This window comes from Marmota monax, unplaced genomic scaffold (genome assembly GCF_021218885.2).
Source record: "Marmota monax isolate L192 unplaced genomic scaffold, Marmota_monax_Labrador192_F-V1.1 WCK01_AAM20220418_F8-fsc00105, whole genome shotgun sequence".
Classification (NCBI taxonomy): domain Eukaryota; kingdom Metazoa; phylum Chordata; class Mammalia; order Rodentia; family Sciuridae; genus Marmota; species Marmota monax.
In genome coordinates this window covers 5,661,242-5,684,294 of record NW_026692947.1, presented here as the reverse complement: position 1 = coordinate 5,684,294, position 23,053 = coordinate 5,661,242, and the positions used below count along the sequence as shown (strand labels likewise).

The window sequence follows — 23,053 nt, the reverse complement described above, 5'->3', positions numbered from 1 at the left end:
TGCTGGCTTCAGTTTCACTTGAAGAAACTGTTTCATATATTGAGACTTTGAGTAATGTTTCATTAGATAAAAATACTTTTTTAAGAGGGAAGGAATTCCAGAGGTGCACATATAAGCATTCTGCTTACTTTCCTAGATTGTTTGGATGGTGATAATTTGGGGTGAAGGCAGATCTGAATGACTGTGAGGACACTGGAAATAGGATTTATGTCTTGGAAACTCAGCAAGTATTTCTAGAGCACCCATCCTGCCAAGGATGTCGAACAGCTCCATAATGGCACTCCCTGGAGTTGAGCAATGCAATGACCTCACATGACCCTGTGTATAACTAACTATATTAGATGCCCTTTGATAGGGGTACAAGGTGGTAAGAGAGAAAATAGTTCAGGACTCTGCTCTTGGAGTGGATTATGACATATTTAAAGAAACAGTCCCTAGTTGTTAAGTTTTTTTGGGGGGGGAGGGTAGTCAATACATAGCAGCACCCTGCACATGTCAGAACCCATCAGGATATAAGAATCAGGAAAATAAAGGTTGGAATATCACTTTTGTGACAAATAAAGCTGATCCTGGAGAGCATAGTTTATATCTATGAGCAAGAGAGTTTCTAAAAGTGAACCCTTCAATCTTAATTACCCACCTGTCTCAGGTAGCACTGGAGAACTGCAGGCTTCTTCTCCCACTAGCTATCACCGCTGCCCCTTGCTTTTCCTCCTAACATGTATAGCATGGGGGAGCATGCTGTTTGAGTTACATGTCCAGTTCTTTCCAAGTCCAGAGGAAAAGACTTGAGTGTTACATTCAAAGATGCCCCCTGCCCACCACAGGGAAATACCCTATCAAAGAAAAGGAAATTCCTACCCTCAACAAGCCCCCTTGATGAACTCAAATTGAACTCTATGGCAATACATACCAATTATATGAATTTTGGATACTAGATAGATTTTTAGATATGGAAGGGGAATGATCAGAGTAGTACATGTTTAATCAGGGAACATTTCTGGAAAAGGCAGCGGGCACACTTTCATGGAGAGAGGCATACAATATGAACAGATTGACCTGTTGAACTGGGTAGAGTTTGTGATGAACTTGAACTGTGGAAAAATGAAAAAGGCCACCTAAAATGGCTAATATGGTGGCGTTCAAGATCTCAGAGATGTGGGTTAGCATCATTGACTGCAATAGCTGAAATATGAAGATTAGATGGAATAGTTCCAACTGAACAAGTTCCTGGGCATCTGGCCCAGATGGTGTGGTGTCATGCATCTGACTTCATCTAAGAAGGGGATGGTACTGGGGACTTTAGCAAGATGACACTCTTGGTATTAGACATGATGAGTGGTGCTCCTCTCATTGGATTTGTTACTAGTTTGATAAATTAGAAGTGTTTTCATCTGAAAAATAACTACCTAAGAATTTTTGAAACAAAAAGAAAATGGTTTTCTGGTTTGTTTCCTTTTTGTTTTACCAGCTAGGATACAACTGAAAGCTGTGAGTGTGTGGGCTCAATTGCCGTGATGCTTTCTTTTGGGCTTTCTGATGCTTTTTTGAAAATGGTTTAAAATCCCACAGATTCTGAGGAGGGGACTGGGAGAAATAATAACAGACCTTCCAAGAACAGTAAATAATTCAAAGGTCATATATATATATATATTTTTTGATCTTGAAATGCCATGTGTAATTTTTATATGGTAGATTTTTTTCTTTCAAAACATGTTTTTCTTACAGTGACATTACAGTCTGTTGGTTGTCTCAGAACACCTAATAACTGACAGCTAAAATTATGCAAATAAAAATGAAAGAAGATTTAAGGCAACCATGAATGAATACACACACACACACACACATGCACACACACACACATAATCAAGATTTAAGAGAATACATTTCCATTGGATCTATTTTCTTCCTCTTTATACATTTTAGGGCTATTCATACTTCCGTATGAATAAGTGGTATATCCAAATCTGTAAGCTAGTTATAGTCAGAGAAGTTCAGGAAACCTTCAGGGTGTCTATTTTCATCTCCAAGATTCAATGAGTTGTCTGTTCTCTATCTCATACTATGAAATAATCTATGGGAATGTTAGCACAATGCCTGGAACACAGGAAACTCTCTAACACTTAACATCATGGGGAAATATTACTAGGCTTTAATTTGAAAATTGAAATAAATAGTATGTCAGATATTATCTCTTGTATACAAATTCAACAAATAGTTACTAATTTCATCTTATATGCCAGATGCTATTTTGGGAACTTGGATGCAAGAACTAGATGGGGAGGAACATACCTTGGCTCTGGGTCTTATTTAATTTAGTATCACAGAATATATTGGTGCTTCTTGCTGTGGTGTCCTCTATGGACAGAAAGGGTTTATTTTTCCTATTTTTTTTGAAGCAAGAGAAGCACTATGAAGATACTTAGTCATAGCTACCTGACAGAGTGCCTGTCTAAGAAGCCAGTGAAATGAACTCTGCCCATCTCCTTCTATGGCTATGGGCATAAAGAAGAAGAGCTTGTTTATCACCACATTAGCTCAGGAACAAGGGTTGAAGTTGAAACATTCATTGAGGCACTAATATGATCATAGTCCAACTTGTAATCTTTCCTTTCTGGGAGACTTTGCTAGGGAAATCATCATGGTCTTCCTTTCCTTCTTCAATTTCTTGTCACTTGCCATCATAGTGAACCTTTGGGATTTTTATTTTAGAGAGAAGAACTTAGAAATATAGTTTCTAACCTGTGATTGAATTATGTGAGCAAAGTTGATGGATTTGCAAACTGGACTTTGACCTTGGGGCCCCTTAGCAATGAATTTGAAATTCAAGTTTGTAGGGTCTGCAGGCCATGGTTGGCAGTACCCTTCTTGGCCTGCACTCTTTAATGTCTCCTATGTGGTCTAAGGTAAGTAGTTAGGTCCCCTTACTAAGTTTCTTCTCTATGATCAGATGAGGTTTTCAACCTATTTCCTGTTTTACAAGGGTTAAGAGATTTGTACTTACAAAGTTATTTGACCAGAAGAAAATCCCCACTGTGTTGTTACTAAGAAAGATTTTATTCCAGCAAGGAAAGAATTAATGGTGTAATACATCAGTACCTGAAGGAATGAGACCATTTAAAAAAATGAATTAATATTTGTACCTATTCATTCCTAAGTCTTTGCTTCCATAGTCCCTCAAATGAGAATGCAAATTACTGACCAACCTTTTAATATTCCTTTCAGGGACACCTGTGTGGTTCTTTGTGAAAATTGCTCCAATTCGAAACGAACAGGATAAAGTGGTTTTATTTCTTTGCACTTTCAGTGACATAACTGCTTTCAAACAGCCGATTGAGGATGATTCATGTAAAGGTTTGTAATTCTGATTTGTACAAATACATTTATACCTTTTTTATTTTCTCATCTTGAGTGTAACTTTTGCTACAGAGAATTTGAGGTTGTCAAGGCAATCTCTGCACAAAGATCAAGATTTAAACTTTAATTTGTGTCTAGTAAAGTACTGTGCCATTCTACAATGTATTGGGGAAAGAAAGAGAGAGGAAAAATTGTTTCAAGTGAAGTATTTGATCAATTTCATACCTTCTAGAATGAACTCTTTCCAATTATGATTAGACAGAAGAAAGCAATTGACAAACCCAGTATCATCAGAATCTTTTTAGGTTTTAACATGACAAATGTCAGTCAACCAAATGGGACAGTCCAAGTCTGTATTCTTCTGATTTATATACAGATTTCCTTAGATTTGACTGAATTCTAGCATGTTAGGATTGTTGCACCTGATGTTAGCACATCTTCTGTGATTAATTGAATTAATTCTGCGGCCCGTTAATTCATTTTGGAACATGGCATTATGAGGTCAGGGTGTTGAGGAACATTTCCAAAGGGGTCATTAAATCAGCTCGAGACCACAGATTTTGTTTATATTGTATGCATGGGTTTTTTGAATTATGTTGGAGGCCTAGAAAAGGAGATGGCCAATTTTTTGAAACCATCATATCCCTGAAGAGGTCCAGCTCATGGGATCAACAAAAGATATCATGCTATTCCAAGAGGTTTGGGATCAGGGAGTGCTATAGTACCTCCCTCCTCCACAGCTTGCACTCGAGGTAACCAACAGACTGGAAGCTATTTCATGTGATGGGACTACCTGACTCTATGGTGGATTTTCCAGCTCTACCTGAAAACTCTGCTCCTGTGGTCTCCTGAGCTGAGCAGAGGGATGAGAGTCGAGCATCAAACTGGGCCATATTATTCTGGATGTGGCAGTAGTCTCATTGTTAAGTGGGCATTACAGGAGGAAATAAAAAAAACATTATGTGGATATTCTCTCAGGGCCTGAGAGCATTTAAAATTCTGGCACATTTAGACACTCACATTTGTGGAGTTGGGAGCATAATACTGTGTATACCAATGTATCCTTAAAAAAAAACACAAAACTGTCAGCTCAATGAATCAAGTTCTACTTGCCTCTTGATTTCAGGACTTTAGCAGATGCAAAATCTCTCAAACCAGTGTCTCCATCTCCATTTTCCTGTAGGTTTGTGGTTGCCCAATTTCTAGTTTCTGATTTGAATATTTCTCAGTACATTAAGTACTAAGTGGTCATAGACTCACTTATTGTTATCATGTCACTAAATAGAAAGACTGTTTGCTTTTTAACCTAATAAGCTCATAAATAATCGTTTAAAGGCAATCTGATATTTTGACATTTAATTTTGCAAGTATTCTCTTAAAAATTTAAAATATGTGATTTGGCCAAGTCAAAGTGCTTTCTTTTCATCCCTGCTGGAACATTTTTAAGTGATATGTATGTATTATTCAATATAAAAGGCATATCTTATGGAGAATACTACTTACCTTCCATGTGAGTGTCTACATTTGATTCTCATGAAACCTGAAAGAAGTGATAAATCAGAGTGATACAGTGAGACTCACTTAGGATTATTTTTCAGGAATCATATACTCTACTTCATTTAACCTGCCTTAGTGATGCATTTTGTTGATTTTAAGAATCTTGATACACTCATTCAAGCATGCATTTATTCTACTCCCTGTTAGCCAAGGTATTTTTTTTTTTTTGGTCAGCTATTCTTTCTGCAATATTTTTTGGTCAGCTATTCTTTCTGCAATGAGCTAACATGAGTAACATGTGATTTCATTTGTAAATATGTTAGAATACACACACACACACACACACACACACATACACCCCTTGCTAGTGGATCATGCTTAGTAACTCCTCAAAGCCATGACTTTATAAGCCTGTCCATATGGAAGGCCATGGCAGATGTGTCCAGACCCTCCCACTTGTCATGTCACTGTGCCCCTAGCCAACACTGATTTGGTGGTTTGTTTAGGACAAACTCAAATTTTATATTAGCCTGTTTATGATGGAAGAGCATGATAATTTGCCAGGCCTTCTTAGTTGTAAGTCTATAAAATTTCATTCTGGCTGCAAGAATCAACTCTAGATGGAAAATATGCTGCCATGTGGCAGGACTGTGATTGTTCTGGCTTGACATTTCTTCTTGGATGTGCTCTTAGTGGTTCATTTCCAGCTGACCCAGCTGGGTTTTCAGCACACCACCTCAGTCAGCATTAAGAGACTTAAGAGTCTTGCTGACCCATGCTTATTTAAAATTCACTTTAGGATGGACGGGAAGGGTGGATAATCTAAAACCACAGAGAATTCCCAAATAATTGCTCTTTGGCATAGATGCAAGAGGTGGTTTTCTACCATCAGGTTGGTCCTTTAAGTCAATTGGGCTCATATTATCTTGAAAATGCCTTTGTTTTCTCTGATTATACAGTGCCTAGCTTTGGGGGTGGGGGAGGGTAAGTGCATCCTGATAGTGTTGTAAGAAACCAGTATGTGCCTAACGTTTTCCCATAAACAACCCACAAAAGGGGTAAAATATGTGATATTGAGAGTAATATATTTTAGCATCTGATGCAAAGTCATTCTCCTTCTATCCAGAGCCTCTGGTGCTGGTGGTGGGCCTTGGGAATGCTTCCTGAGCCCTCTCTTTGTTGATGGTTGTATCAGTTCTCAGGATGCTTTTTGTGAGCTACCCAGGTCCCTGAATTCCTCATCCTTCCTTTGCTGCCCACCTTTTGACTAATTCCCTTACTCTCTAACAGTGCCCATGGATGGTGTGGAACAGGAAATGAAAGTCAAGCTAGGGTTGCTGTTTGGTAACAGGTGGGAATTCCTGGCAAAAATGAGAATCTATGATGCTCTGGGGGTTTCACTGTTCCCTACCTTCTGCTTTTTCTTTGTTGGGGACATGGGGAGTGAGCTGCAAGATGGTGTTCTCTGTCCCACTCCCCCTTCTGAGCCAAAGGCCTGACAATTGAATAGAAGAGAATCAGAGCTTTCCTTCTGTTGGTCACCAAAGGAGGTTATCCCTCTTGTTTTCTCTCTTAATCCACCAAATAATCTCAGAGTTAAGCTATGTTTACTTTTACATTCAGAGTTAAACTTGATGAAAACACGGACAACAAATGGAGTGTAAAACTCCAGAGGAGATTTTTTAAGGGCTGAAGATTTAGAATATGTGAGGATGTGGGTTCTGGCAGCTGCTGTGGCTGCCAGCCCTTCTCCATGTGTCTTCAAGTGGGATATTTATGAGACACTCTTGGGAAAGACACAGAGTAATTGTTAAAAGTTACAGCCTCTTCACCTTCAGTACTAACATTTTATCTGTCTGCCTTTAGGGTGGTGGAAAAGTGATGAATTAGTGGCGGCTACTTGAAGAAGCCTTCCTAGGTTTTGGCATGTTTGCACATTGACAGGGAAAAGACCATGAGAGACTTAAGGACATTAGTCAGGGATCCACACTGGTTTTATATCTGGTCTAGTGTCTACTGCTTTCTGCTGGATGTTGGATTATGACTTCAGTTTCTCTAAGATAATCTGCAACTCTAAATCTCAGGACAAACCTGGCCTCCATCTTTTCTGGGATCCCCAGACTTGCTCTCTTAGGAGCTAGAACTCTAACTTATCCCAGAGCTTTCTATTCTGGCCTAGACAGTATATAGGGTTTATGGGATAAAGTAACCTAGTGGGTAGCTCACCCAAGTTGAAATACAGTAGCCATCATGGGGTCAAGGCAAAGGGAACAATCCTGCTTCCTGAGGATGGGAGACAGGACCCAGGAAATACCTTAGCTAGACTGCACACTGTGTTCCTTTGCTCCTGTCCTTCTTCTTCTTTCACTCTTCCTCTTCCCTTCATGCCCACCCCGTCTCATCTTTCCTGATCATGCAATGTTTTCAGTCTTCTCATAGCACCCACAGCCTTGCCCATGCCTAACTCTCTCATGACATTTGACAGAGTTGCAAGAACCCTGGGCCAGGAGTTTCTTCATTTGAGCTTGATTGAGTGTTGAATTCCCAAAGGGGATGCTCTAGGAGGAGTGGGTTCAGAAATGCCCAAGAAAGAGGGAGGCACAGAAATACTTTTTAAAATTTTAATAGAGTTTTTGAAACGGGCTGGTATCCTTTGGAATTCATGTCTGTTGGAAGCCCATACAGAAGTAGGGCAATGAGAAAAAAATCTTGTTCCCCATCTACATTTATTCAGTACACACATTTCTGAGTGCCACTTGGGCATCTAACCTTGTACTTGGTGCTGGATATAAGGAAATGTCTCAGGTAGAGTCCCTATTCATTTGGAGACCACTTGGAGGATGGACAGCCAGGTTAGCAAATAAGGATGATAAATGATAATCAATGGTCTAATAGAAGTCTGTCTAAGGCAAGTTGGGGGTACAACAGAGGGAGTGGGCAGCTGTGCTGGGGGAGGCCAGTGTCTGGGAAAGACTTTCTGGGGGAGAGTACATCTGCTGCTTTGTTTTCCTTCCGGAATATGATCATCTGCCTTGCTGCAAGTGTGGTCATCTGAGCTGGGTTCCCATTGGGTTATCCCTTCCCAACTGGCTCTTTGGACAATAGGAGATTCACTTTCTCTAGGGATGATTTCCTCTCATGGCTCTGCTTTGAAGGGCATCTTGGTCTAATTTGTATATATTATCTTTCACCAAAAATGTGTGCTTCTCCTCCTGTGTTTTTAATGTCATCTAGTGGCTGTTACCCCAATCATCCCAACCAGAAATTTAGGGGTCACCCCATCTCTCACTCTCCAAACATTGTCTACAAATGTTGTTCACCAAGTTGTATTAATTGCGCCTCTGTCACTGCTCTTGTATCTCTCCTTGTCCCCCAGCTCAAACAACAGCATTGGCCTAGCCCTGTATGACCTCTGGCCTGGAGTCCTGCCTGTCTTCCGTTAACCTTTTTTAAAAAGTCCAGTGTCCACTCTGCAGTTCCATCCTTTTAGAATGCACACCTCTCCCCCTCGTATTTAAACTCCTTCAGTGGTCCCCCTTGGATTTCAGAACGTAGTTCAAAGCTTTAAACTTACCTTCCAGGTTCTTAACTGCCTGTGTTCTTCCTGACCGGGCCCCTGAAAACCTCTTTAGCATCACTTGAGACCCCTCTCTCAACCTCCCATGCTCTACAAGCTGTGTCCTTTCACCTAGTCATGTAGAATGACTTACTCTTCACTAGCATCTTGCTCGATTTTATGATTTCTTGTTTTTGTAGGTGTTGTTCTTTTGTGTGGAAATTCCTTTCATAGTGGAGTCCACCTAGCTCCTGCTGGTCTTTCAAAGTTTTCCTCTAGTGTTATCTCCCCCCAGAAGCCTTCCTCCACTCTCCAGCCTGGATTATATATGCCTTCCCTGGACAGTCCTGGCCATGCTGTCTCTGCCATTGAACTTTGTTGTCATGGTGCCTGAGGCCTGAATCTATCTTATTTGTCTTATTATCTCTAGTTACCTAGCACTGTGCTTGATACATAATAATTATGTTTATAGAATCAGTTCATGAATGAATGAATCTGTTCTTCCACCTGGTTAGGCATGATGGCTAACCATAGTCCAAAGCTGGGTGCAGGCTACACACCTGTAAACCCAGTACCTTGGGAGGCTGAGGCAGGAGAATTGCCTCAGCAACTTAGAGAGATCCAGTGTCAAAATAAATAAAAAAGGGCTAGGGATTAGCTCAGTGGTAGAGTGCTTGCATAGCATGCATGAGGTCTTGGGTTTAATCCCTAGTACTACAAGGAAAAGGAAGGAAGGAAGGAATGAACGAATGAATGAATGAACGAATGAATGAACTATAGTCCAGAAAGAAAAACATGGGTTGAGAACTTGGGAGAGAACTTCTTTCTTTCCTTGTTATCCTGCTTGTCCTGGGTAGAAGCATATTGGAAATTTCACACTGCCCATCCATTTCCCATCCAGCCCACACTCACTTTCCCATGCACTCCACTCAGCCAGCTAAGAGCCAGCTCCTTAAAGCACCATGTTCTTGGAAAGAGAATAAGGCTGTGCCAAAGAAAATGGGCTAGGTTGAGTCCAGGAAAATGCCCAGAGGTACAGGAATCTTTTTTCCATACCTTTGTGGTAGTTCAACTGATAGTCCAGGGCTCTGAGTTCCCTGCCAGGAGAGATCTGGTATGTCTGTCCTGCTACCTCCTTCTCATCATTATTCCCACAGCGTGGGTTGCTGTGGTGGTGATCATGGTGTTAGAGTAGGTATGGAGCCCAGGCCAATGTTTGCATGCATAACTGTTTCTACCTGATTAAAAAAATACTTTCTTCTCTTTTTTTTTTAATTTTTTATTGTGGGTTGTTCAAAACATTACAAATTTCTTGACATATCATATTCCACACTTGGGTTCAAGTGGGTTATGAACTCCCACCTTCACCCCATACACAGATTGCAGAATCACATCAGTTACACATCCATTGATTTACATATTGCCATACTAGTGTCTGTTGTGCTCCGCTGCCTTTCCCATCCTCCACCCTCCCCCTTCCCCACCTCTCCCCTCCCCTCCACTCCTCTCTCTCTCCCCCCTCCACTGTATAACCCTGAGGGTCTCCTTCCATTACCATGCAATTTCCCTTCTCTCTCCCTTTCCCTCCCACCTCTCATCCCTGTTAAATGTTAATCTTCTTCTCCTGCTCTTCGTCCCTACTCTGATCTTAGTTACTCTCCTTATATCAAAGAAGACATTTGGCATTTGTTTTTTAGGGATTGGCTAGCTTCACTTAGCATAATCTGCTCTAATGCCATCCATTTCCCTGTAAATTCTATGATTTTGTCATTTTTTAATGCAGAGTAATACTCCATTGTATATAAATGCCACATTTTTTTAATCCATTCGTCTATTGAAGGGCATCTAGGTTGGTTCCACAGTCTTGCTATTGTGAACTGTGCTGCTATGAACATGGATGTAACAGTGTCCCTGTAGCATGCTCTTTTTAGGTCTTTAGGGAATAGACCAAGAAGGGGAATAGCTGGGTCAAATGGTGGCTCCATTCCCAGCTTTCCAAGAAATCTCCATACTGCTTTCCAAATTGGCTGCACCAATTTGTAGTCCCACCAGCAATGTACAAGTGTACCCTTTTCCCCACATCCTCGCCAGCACTTGTTGTTGTTTGACTTCATAATGGCTGCCAATCTTACTGGAGTGAGATGGTATCTTAGGGTGTTTTTGATTTGCATTTCTCTGACAGCTAGAGATGGTGAGCATTTTTTCATGTACTTGTTGATTGACTGTATGTCCTCCTCTGAGAAGTGTCTGTTCAGGTCCTTGGCCCATTTGTTGATTGGGTTGTTTGTTCTCTTATTGTCTAATTTTTTGAGTTCTTTGTATACTCTGGATATTAGGGCTCCATCTGAAGTGTGAGGAGTAAAGATTTGTTCCCAGGGTGTAGGCTCCCTATTTACCTCTCATATTGTTTCTTTTGCTGAGAAAAAACTTTTTAGTTTGAGTAAGTCCCATTTGTTGATTCTAGTTATTAACTTTTGTGCTATGGGTGTCCTATTGAGGAATTTGGAGCCTGACCCCACAGTATGTAGATCGTAGCCAACTTTTTCTTCTATCAGACGGCGCATCTCTGATTTGATATCAAGTTCCTTGATCCATTTTGAATTCACTTTTGTGCATGGCGAGAGAAAGGGATTCCGTTTCATTTTGTTGCATATGGATTTCCAGTTTTCCCAGCACCATTTGTTGAAGATGCTATCCTTCCTCCATTGCATGCTTTTAGCCCCTTTATCAAATATAAGATAGTTGTAGTTTTGTGGATTGGTTTCTGTGTCCTCTATTCTGTACCATTGGTCCACCCTCCTGTTTTGGTACCAGTACCATGCTGTTTTTGTTACTATTGCTCTGTAGTATAGTTTGAAGTCTGGTATCGCTATACCGCCTGATTCACACTTCCTGCTTAGCATTGTTTTTGCTATTCTGGGTCTTTTATTTTTCCATATGAATTTCATGATTGCTTTCTCTATTTCTACAAGAAATGCCGTTGGGATTTTGATTGGCATTGCATTAAACCTATAGAGAACTTTTGGTAATATCGCCATTTTGATGATGTTAGTTCTGCCTATCCATGAACAGGGTATATTTTTCCATCTTCTAAGATCTTCTTCTATTTCTCTCTTTAGGGTTCTGTAGTTTTCATTGTATAAGTCTTTCACCTCTTTTGTTAGGTTGATTCCCAAGTATTTTATTTTTTTTGAAGATATTGTGAATGGAGTGGTTGTCCTCACTTCCATTTCAGAGGATTTATCGCTGATATACAGGAATGCCTTTGATTTATGCGTGTTGATTTTATATCCTGCCACTTTGCTGAATTCATTTATTAGCTCTAATAGTTTCTTTGTAGAGCCCTTTGGGTCTGCTAGGTATAGAATCATATCATCTGCAAATAGTGATAATTTAAGTTCTTCTTTTCCTATTTTTATGCCTTTAATTTCTTTGGTCTGTCTAATTGCTCTGGCCAGTGTTTCGAGAACTATGTTGAACAGAAGTGGAGAGAGAGGGCATCCCTGTCTTGTTCCAGATTTTAGAGGGAATGCCTTCAGTTTTTCTCCATTCAGAATGATGCTAGCCTGAGGCTTAGCATAGATTGCTTTTACAATATTGAGGTATGTTCCTGTTATCCCTAGTTTTTCTAGAGTTTTGAACATAAAGGGATGCTGTACTTTGTCGAATGCTTTTTCCACATCTATCGAGATGATCATATGGTTCTTATTTTTAAGTCTATTGATGTGGTGAATAACATTTATTGATTTCCGTATATTGAACCAGCCTTGCATCCCAGGGATGAATCCTACTTGATCATGGTGTACAATTTTTTTGATATGTTTTTGTATCCGATTCGCCAGAATTTTATTGAGGATTTTTGCATCTAGGTTCATTAGAGATATTGGTCTGTAGTTTTCTTTCTTTGAAGTGTCTTTGTCTGGTTTAGGTATCAGGGTGATGTTGGCCTCGTAGAATGAATTTGGAAGTTCTCCCTCCTTTTCTATTTCCTGAAGTAGCTTGAAAAGTATTGGTATTAGTTCTTCTTTAAAGGTTTTGTAAAATTCTGCTGTATACCCATCCGGTCCTGGGCTTTTCTTAGTTGGTAGTCTTTTTATGGTTTCTTCTATTTCCTCAATTGATGTTGGTCTGTTTAGGTTTTCTATATCCTCCTGACTCAATCTGGGCAGATCATATGACTTAAGAAATTTATCTATGCCTTCACTATCTTCTAATTTATTGGAGTATAAGGATTCAAAATAGTTTTTGATTATCTTCTGTATTTCTGAAGTGTCTGTTGTGATATTGCCTTTTTCATCCCGTATGCTAGTAATTTGAGTTCTCTCTCTTCTTCTCTTCGCTAGCATCGCTAAGGGTCTGTCGATCTTGTTTATTTTTTCAAAGAACCAACTTTTAGTTTTGTCAATTTTTTCAATTGTTTCTTTTGTTTCGATTTCATTAATTTCAGCTCTGATTTTAATTATTTCTTGCCTTCTACTTCTTTTGCTGTTGTTTTGCTCTTCTTTTTCAAGGATTTTGAGATGAAGTATGAGATCATTTATTTGTTGGTTTTTTCTTTTTTTTTAAGGAATGAACTCCAAGCAATGAATTTTCCTCTTAGAACTGCTTTCAATGTGTCCCATAGATTCCGATATGTTGTGTCTGTGTTTTCATTTATCTCTAAGAATTTTTTAATTTCCTCCTTGATGTCTTCTATAACCCATTGATCATTCAGTAACCTATTGTTCATTCTCCAAGTGATGTATGCTTTTTCCTTCCTTCTTTTATCGTTGATTTTCAGTTTCATTCCATTATGATCAGATAAGATGCATGGTATTATCCCTACTCCTTTATATTGTCTAAGAGTTGCCCTGTGACATAATATATGATCTATTTTTGAGCAGGATCCATGTGCTGCTGAGAAAAAAGTGTAACTGCTTGATGTTGGGTGGTATACTCTATATATGTCAATTAGGTCTAGGTTATTAATAGTGTTATTGAGTTCTATAGTTTCCTTATTCAACTTTTGTTTGGAAGATCTGTCCAGTGGCGAGAGAGGTGTGTTGAAGTCTCCCATGATTATGGTATGGTGGTCTATTAGACTCTTGAACTTGAGAAGAGTTTGTTTGACGAACATAGCTGCACCATTGTTTGGGGCATAAATATTTATGATTATTATGTCTTGTTGGTGTATGGTTCCCTTAAGCAGTATGTAGTGTCCCTCTTTATCCCTTTTGATTAACTTTGGCTTGAAATCTATTTTATTTGATATGAGTATGGACACTCCTGCTTGTTTCCGAAGTCCATATGAGTGATATGATTTTTCCCAACCTTTCACCTTCAGCCTATGTATGTCTTTTCCTATCAAATGCATCTCCTGTAGGCAGCATATTGTTGGGTCTTGTTTTGTGATCCATTCTACTGTGTCTGTGTCTCTTAATTGGTGAGTTTAAGCCATTAACATTTAGGGTTATTATTGAGATATGGGTTGTTCTTCCAGCCATATTTGTTTATTTCTGTTACTAAACATGGTTTGTTTTCCTCTTTGATTATTTTCCCCCCCCCTTTACTGTCCTACCTCCCACTGTTGGTTTTCATTGTTATTTTCCATTTCCTCTTCCTGTAATGCTTTGGCGAGGATGTTTTGAAGAGATGGTTTTCTAGCTGCGAATTCTTTAAACTTTTGTTTATCGTGGAAGGTTTTAATTTCATCTTCCATCCTGAAGCTTAATTTCGCTGGATACACAATTCTTGGTTGGAACCCAGTTTCTTTCAGTGTTTGAAATATGTTATTCCAGGATCTTCTAGCTTTCAGAGTCTGTGTTGAAAGATCAGCTGTTATCCTGATTGGCTTACCCCTAAATGTGATCTGCTTCCTTTCTCTTGTAGCTTTTAAAATTCTCTCCTTATTCTGTATGTTGGGCATCTTCATTATTATGTGTCTAGGTGTGGATCTCTTATGATTTTGCACATTCGGCGTCCTGTAGGCTTCTAGGATTTGGGATTCTGTCTCATTCTTCAAGTCTGGGAAGTTTTCTCGTATTATTTCATTGAATAGACTGCTCATTCCTTTGGTTTGGAGCTCTGTACCTTCCTGTATCCCAATGACTCTTAAGTTTGGTCTCTTAATGTTATCCCATATTTCTTGGATGTTCTGCTCATGGTTTCTTAACAGTCTTGCTGAGCTGTCTATGTTCTTTTCCAGTTGAAATACTTTGTCTTCATTGTCTGATGTTCTATCTTCTAAGTGTTCTACTCTGCTGGTAGTATTCTCCATTGAGTTTTTAAGTTGGTTTATTGCTTCCTGCATTTCTAGGATTTCTGTTTGTTTGTTTTTTATAACCTCTATCTCCCTGTATAGTTGATCCTTTGCTTCCTGGATTTGTTTGCGTAATTCATTGTCGAAGTGATCTTTCATTGTCTGATTTTGCTGTTTAATGTCTTCCTTGATACTCCAGATCATCTGAAGCATGTATATCCTGAATTCTTTATCTGACATTCCATCTGCTGCAGCTGTTACTTCTTCTAAAGTTGCGTTGACCTGCATTGCTTGTGGTCCTTTGTTTCCTTGTCTTTTCATACTGCTTGCGTATCTTTCCTGCAGGTGCGGGCGGCGGCTCTGCTCTCTCCTTATTCCAATTGGGGTGTCGTGGCTACCATGCCGGCAGGTCACTGGGCCTGTTCTGGGCGCTGGTGGCGGCTCTGTTCTGCCCCTACTCCAATTGGGGTAACGAGTGTACCACGCCGGCAGGCCACCGTGCCTGATCCGCTGGTCTGTCGCAGGTCTGCCTACCTTGGAGGCGCGGGCGGTGGATCTGCCCTGCCCCTCCTACCACGCCTGCGGACCCCTGGGCCTGATCTGCAGGTTGGTCACAGGTCTGCTCACCCTGCGGGCACGGGTGGCGGTTCCGCTCCGCCCCCAGTCCAATTGGGGTCACGTGGCCACCACACCGGCAGGGCCTGATCCGGGCGTGGGAGAAGGATCTGCTCTGCCCCTACTCCAGTTGGGGTGACGTGTGTACCACACTGCAGGCCACTGGGCCTCACCCGCCAGGCTGTCACAGGTCTGTTTACCTTGCAAGCGCGAACGGCGGCTCTGCCCTGCCCCTCCTACCACGCCCATGTACCACTGGGTGGCGGGTCTGCCCACCTTGCGGGTGCGGGTGGCGGCTCCGCTCCGCCCCCTCTACTTTCTTCTCTTCCTGAAAAGCTTTGAAGAACTCAGTTCCAACTTCATTTTGAGCTGAAAGAGAGCTTGACTCTGAAAGAGATTTTTAAAAAATTCCTAGTCCATGCTTCCCACAAGCACAGTTCCAGGAGAGCATTAATAAATGGCACATTTGGGAGAGATGTCATAGACCCCTGCAGAGTTTGGGCTGTCCTCTCCTGTTAGCAACTGCTATGCAACTCTTTTCAAAGTGACACTAGGAGTCCTCCATTTCTGCCTCATGGCCTCAGAGTAGATGGAAGCTTTTATTAAAACCCAGTAACCAACCCAGATGCCCTTCAATAGATGAATGGATAAAAAAAATGTGGCATTTATACACCATGGAGTATTACGCAGCACTAAAAAATGACAAAATCATAGAATTTGCAGGGAAATGGATGGCACTAGAGCAGATTATGCTTAGTGAAGCTAGCCAATCCCTAAAAAACAAATACCAAATGTCTTCTTTGATATAAGGAGAGCAACTAAGAACAGAGCAGGGAGGAAGAGCAGGAAGAAAAGATTAACATTAAACAGATACATGAGGTGGGATGGAAAGGGAGAGAAAAGGGAAATTGCATGGTAATGGAGGGAGACCCTCATTGTTATACAAAATTACATATAAGAGGTTGTGAGGGGAATGGGAAAATAAACAAGGAGAGATATGAATTACAGTGGATGGGGTAGAGAGAGAAGATGGGAGGGGAGGGAGGGGGGATGGTAGAGGATAGGAAAGGTAGCAGAATACAACAGTTACTAATAGGGCATTATGTAAAAATGTGGATGTGTAACCGATGTGATTCTGCAATCTGTATTTGGGGTAAAATTGGGAGTTCATAACCAACTTGAATCTAATGTATGAAATATGATATGTGAAGAGCTTTATAATGTTTTGAACAACCAATAAAAAAAAATTAAAAAAAAAAAAAAAAAAAAAAAAAACCCAGTACTTCTGGAATGAGATTTAAAAAAAAAAAAGTTGATTTAGTTATCTTGCTACACATTGGCAAACATTTACCCAGATCATGATTCTTAAAAACCATTCTTCTCCTTAATTCCATTGTCATCTGAATTCTGTCTTGGAAAGGCACTCCAGGGTAAAATTTGGAAAGTGAGATTTCTGCTGGAAGGTGCTGAATGTTTCTAAACTCTTAAAAAAAAAAAAAAAGCCTAGTTGTGCTTTTAGCTGTCTTGTAAAAATAGTCGCATGCTCTGTTTACTTGCTGTACATCACACATCTGGGTTTTTGGAGCTCCTGAAACTCAGGCTTAGTCTTGAGATCTCTGACAGGCTTTCAGAGGTCTCACGGGACAACTGCCATGGTTATGACCTTAATACAGATGGATTGCCGGGTCTTAGAATGAATGGTTATCTTTGGGGGCCTCAGATTGCAATGATCAGTGACAGATTTTCGGAAAAGACCTGTCATTGACCCTCCTTCCTTCTTCCCCCAGCTGGCTAAAACTGGTCAGTGTTTTTTCCCCACCTACTCAGGAGTTGAATTCGTTTTTTATTCCCCTGGTCTTGGAGAAGATCATGGAATGACCTTATGATTCACTTGCTCATGTAAAAGCCCAAATCAGTTCCGTTTTTTTTCAAGATTAGACAGTATGGAGATTGGAACAGGCTGAGCCAATCTGCCAAGTCAGAGAAACTTCTGGAAGGCCTGATGTGAGCTGGTGGAAAAGCCTTGGGCCAGAGTGGAGAGATCTGAATTCTATTCTTTCTCATTGTCTGGGTGCCCTGTGTCATTTTTTTCCCCCATTTGAGAAAGGTATTAAGACCTACCTTAGCAACTTCTCAAACTTGTGATTAGGATGAGGTGAAAATTCATGGTAAAAGTGAATTGCTACACAAGTCTGAGAATGTCAAGGTGCATTTAGGAGCAGCCAGTCTTGCTTGCAGGGATGAAGAGTGACTCATGGGATTTCAGAGGACATTGTGGGTGTGTTTCTGACAGTGTCACTGGTGATGTGAATGTCTGTGCTCCTGAAGGACATGGCTGAGCCTGTCTTTTTGCTCTTTCACATGTTCAGGCTGGGGGAAGTTTGCTCGGCTGACCAGAGCACTGACAAGCAGCAGGGGTGTCCTGCAGCAGCTGGCTCCCAGTGTGCAAAAGGGTGAGAACGTCCACAAGCACTCCCGCCTGGCAGAGGTAAGGGCAGTGGGAACTCTTCTCTAGTCACACTTCTTAGGGGTGTCTGGGCTAAAGAAATAGCACAAAGCTAGTGTGCTGGCTTGGAGGGGGACCTTTGGAACTCCCAGAATTTTATTGTGGTTAGGCTACACAATGTGTGACTTTGGGTAAGTGACCTCACTTGTTTGAGCTTCCTACTTTCTCATATGTAAAACCAGCCCAGAGATGGCTGATATCACATGAGATGATAGTTGTCAATTTTTTTTTATAAATGTCAACATTTTTGAAGGCAGAAAAAAGGAGGTAGAAGTATTTCCATATTCATGAAAGAGTTTTAACTTATAAACCACCTGATGTTATTATTATAGTTGTTATTTGAGCAATACTTATGCTATTATAGGAAAAGAAGATATAATAATCAAAAAAGAAGAAAATAAAAGCTACCTGTAACCTCACTGACCTCATAGCATTGTTACATTTGTGTGTGTGTGTGTGTGTGCACATTTATCTCTTTTCTTTGAGTATATCCTATTGCCTAAGGACAAAGAAATTTTTTTTCACATGTTAATGCTTACGGTATTGAAATGCATCTGAAAATCAATGTGCACATTGAATGAGGTCATGGTATCTTTTCTTCACTTTATATAATCAATAACCTCTTTCCAGGTTAATAAATATACTTAAAATCATCGTTTTTATTTTTTTTTGTAGTTGTAGATGGACAGCATGTCTTTATTTTATTTGTTCATTTTTTTGTGGTGCTAAGGATCCAACCCAATGCCTTACACGTGCTAGGCAAGCACTCTGCCACTGGGATACAGCCCCAGCCCCTAAAATGGTTGTTTTGATAACATTTGGAGAAAGGAAACTTTGTGGTGGTGTTATTTTCCTTGTTTGCTGGGACCAGCGAGAGTCTGGGAAGCCTGGAGAAGGTGTTTGATGAGCCATCACTATAATTTGCCATTGTTGGTACCTAGTCTTCATTTTTCAAATGAGACCTGGGTGGAACCACTTAGGGGTTTTAAATCCTTCACACAGAGAACCTTCATCTTACCCTTATGTATATATCTGTCCTTCTGCCTGGGGATTCCTAGTCAGGCCTTGATGCATGGTTGGGTGGTGCAGCCTTTTCTGACCTGACTTCTGGCCCCCAGATTGCTCAGGGAAGAACTCCTGACATGACATGGCCACAGCAGGTGCTCTGCATGTGTGGAGTGAATGGCAGCGAGTGAACTACGTTAGACCTCCTTGCAGCAGCCAGGAGCTTTGGCCAACAGTGGGATGAGTATTCATTTATATGATGTTAGAGAGAACTACATTAGAATAATGGCAGTATGATTTTTTTTTGGTCATGTTGTGGGCCCAGTTTATAATAGATGCTGAAAGAGGCATTTCAACTCACAGTCTGTACTTTCCCTGCGTCTTATTGTGGTTAATAAGTGACCTTCTCTCTGGCTTCTTTTCCCTTGCTTACTCTCATCCTGCCACACTGGCCTTCTTGCTATTCTTTGTCTACACATTGGCCTTACTCCTCCCACAGATGTCTGCATGACTTCTCCTTTTTTTGCAAGCCTTTGCCAAAATGTCGTTTCCTCTATGTAGCACCTGTACTAGTCAGGGTTCTATCAGAGAAGAAGCCAGTGGAATATTTATAGGTGAATTCCTTCTTCCTCAGGAAAACCCAGTTCTGCTACTTCTGGCCTTTCAAATGATTAGATGAGACATGCTCAGATGGCAGGTGATATTCTTTCTCCCCTGAAAGTCAAGTGATGATAGATGTTAATCATATCTATGAGATACCTTCATAGGAACATGTAGGTTAGTGTTTGCTTTATAATTGCTTATCATGACCTAGCCAAGTTGACATATGAAACATACAAGTTTAGCCCTTGTCAACTTCCTACCCCTACATGTTTCCTGAAGCCATATTCTGTCTCCAAATAATATAGTCAGTCTCAAGGTCATACTTCTGCCTTGCATGATATGGTTATCCTACATACAATGGAAACCATGCCAACCCATTCCCAGAAAAGGAGGCAAAGTCCTTGGTGATCACTCTTTTCCTTCATATATTTAAGTTTCCTTCAGAACTTAAATACTGTGATATAAAGTTAAGTATTATCAATACATCTTTTATCATATAATAAAGGGATATGAAAGAAGATAATATTACCACAAAATAACAAACACACCTCCTAATCTTCTTAACCTATTGAGTTTTTTCCCACTTCGGACTTTCTAATGTGCTGTACATTTACTTACTTATTGTGTTTGTTGTTTACAGACAAACCCTAGGCACTTAGAACCATGAATGGCTAATAGTATAGTTGCTTGGTTTATTTTATTTTTTAATTGATTGAATTCATGAAAGAAAGGAAATGATATTAGTGTTTTTGCCTACTTGTCTGGCATAAGTAATTGTTCACTGATTCAAATAGGAGGCAAAAATCTAGGTCTCATCCCAGGCGTAAGCTTTAGTTAGCCTGAGTAAGGCTTATTGATTTTATTGATCTTTTCAGAGAACAAGATTTTATTTATGTTGATTTTCTCTATTGATTTCCTATTTTCAATTTCATTGCTTTCTGCTCCAATTTTTGTTATTTAATTGTAGTCTGTTTACTTTGGATTTACTTTGATTTTCTCTTTTTTAGTTTCTTAAAGTAGAAGCTTAGATTATTGATTTTTAAATTTTTCTTCTCTTCTAATATATACATTCAATGCTAAATATTTACCTTTCCACACTGTTTTCACTGAATACCACAAATTTTGATAAGCTGTATCTTTCTTTTCATTTAGTTAAAATATTTTTTAGTTTCTCTTGAGATTTCTTCTTCAGTCCAGGCATTATTTAGAATTGTGCAGTTTAATTGCCGAGTCTTTCTGGATTCTCTAGCTGTTTTCTCTGATTTTTAGCTGAATCCCATCATGGTCTGACAGCTGTGTAACAATTTTTATTCTTTTGTTAAGGTGTGTTTTATGGCCCAGAATGTGCTGTATCTTAGAGAATAATCTATATGAGCTCAAGAGAATGTGTATTCTCTGTCCCTATAACAAAATATCTGAGACAATTAACTTATAAAGAGAAAAGGTTTATTTTGGGGTCATGGTTCTAAAGCTTCCAGTCCATGATGGGACAGATCCATTGCTTCTAGGCCTCTGGTGGAGGTGCTGGATGGCAATGTTAGGGATCACAGGGCTGAGAAAATGGCTTACCTCATAGCCAGGAAGTAAAAGAGAATGAGAGAGGGTCTGGAGTCCCTCTGTCCCCTTCAAAGGCACACCCGCAATGGCTGGAAGATCTCCCACTAGCCCTACCTCCTAAAGATTCCACTGATTTACAGTAGCACCAAGATGTTGACACATGAATCTTCAGTATCCAAGCTATTTCAGCTTTTGTGGTATGAACTTGACTGTATGTGTTTATATGTCCAGTTGCTTGATGGTGTTATTGGGTTCAACAATGTCCTTACTTATTTTCTACCTTCTGGATCAGTCCATTTCTGATAGAGGGATTTTGAAGTCTCCAACTGTAATAATGAAATCATCTATTTCTCCTTGCAGTTTTGCTTTCCATGTTTTTATGATCTGTTGTTAGGTGCCTACACATTAAGTATTCTTTATGTCTTCATGGAGACTTATCTCCTTATTATTATAAGGCCCTTTTTCTCTTTGATAAGTGTGCTTGCTCTAAGTCTGGTCTGCTGATATTTATTTGTATTTATATTTATAATATTTGTTACAGTTTTCTATTCATTGCCATTGGTCTTTGTTCCTGTTTTATTGTCCACTATTTTTTTTAAAATAAAGAATAGCCAAAGGAATCCTTAGCAATCCCTCCTTTTTTTGGGGGGTGGGGGGTGGGGTGGGTACCAGAGATTGAACTCAGGAGCACTCAACCACTGAGCCATATCCCCAGCCCTATTTTGTATTTTATTTAGAGTCAGGATTTCACTGAATTACTTAGCACCTCACTTTTTCTGAGGCTGGCTTTGAACTCACGTTTCTCCTGTCTCAGCCTCCAGAGCTGCTGGGATTACATGTGTACACCACCATGCCTGGCCCCGTTTTGGTTTTAATTGAGCATTTTTAATTTTATTTTTTCCCTTAAGCTATGCTTTATTTCCTCCTCTTCCTCCTTTTTTTCACTTTTACCTTTTTTTTTTGGTGGTTCTCCCTGAGTTTGCAACATACATTTTCAACTAATCCATATCCACATTCAAATAACTGTGTCATGGGCAGTGAAAACACCTTATAAAAAATATCCCTCCATCCTGTTGCTTGTATCTTCTTTCATTCATTCCACTTACACATGAGCCATACATTTATGCACACAATCAAACACGTTGTTGCTACTATTATTTTGATCAAATTAATCCATTAGATCCCGTAAGAATTAGAAAAATTAAGATGATTATTTTTACCTTCCCTTGTTGCTTCTCTAATGGTCTTCCTATCTTTATGTACATCTGTGCCTGATCTGTATCATTTCCTTTTTTCTAAAGAACTTCTTTTGCTATTCTTTCCAAGCAGTTCTACTGGCCACAATTCTCTCTCAATTTTGTTTCAATTTTTGTCTCGATATTTGTTGGAAAGTCTTTAATTTTCTTTCACTTTTAAGAAGATTAATTCACAGGGTGCAGAATCTATAGGCTGTTTTTTTTTTCTGTTTGAACACTTTAAATATTTCAGTTCATTGTCATCTTCTTGGTTTCTGAGGAGGCATCAGGTATACTTCTTATTGTTTCTTTTCTGTAGATTAGGTGATATTTCCTCCTCTGATTTCTTTCAGTATGTTTTATTATGCCGGGTTTCTGTTCTCGTGACTAAAAGGCTCAGGGGTCACTCCAGTTGAAGTGGGCTAACTGGGCTGTGCAAAATAACCACACAAGAGACACAAATACCTTTTTCTTTAGGGTCGCTGTGACGGCTCCTCTGACCTTAAGGGTCCGCAGGAAGAGAGAGAGAGAGAGCGCACGTGCTGACCCCTTTTATTGAGGAGAAGCTATTCAAATGAGGCAAGGGGTCAGGTTTCATGGGGCTGTGTCTATCTTCATGATGTCCACTGTCTGCAGGTTGACTGACACCTGGGTAGGCTACATCCAAGGGCACAGTAAGAGAAGGGGACACACACAAGGCACTTCCATGGAAGATTCTACCCTAAACAGGGCAAGGGGTTATATTACAAAGGGACAGGTGAGCACAGCTTCACCCATGGGGCTGTAGCAAGACACACGAATGCACAAGACACCAACTCTCGAACTCAAGAAGGGTGGGGAAAGTTCTGCCATATTTCTGTGGCTGAGCGCCTCAGCACCCAGCC

At 40.1% G+C, this 23,053-nt stretch overlaps 1 protein-coding gene across 3 annotated transcripts in view; it reads left to right on the top strand.

Annotated features, from left to right (window-relative positions):
• The window catches only part of Kcnh1 (potassium voltage-gated channel subfamily H member 1), a 376,450-nt gene that overhangs the window by 35,234 nt on the left and 318,163 nt on the right, over positions 1-23,053 (top strand). For 2 of the 3 annotated variants that reach the window (XM_046452297.2, XM_046452296.2), the window contains exons 4-5: positions 3,226-3,354; positions 17,633-17,751. In XM_046452297.2, coding sequence (XP_046308253.1) covers positions 3,226-3,354; positions 17,633-17,751 — 248 coding nt within the window. The remainder of the gene's footprint in view (positions 1-3,225; positions 3,355-17,632; positions 17,752-23,053) is intronic. The other variant, XM_058581957.1, reaches the window with a different exon arrangement.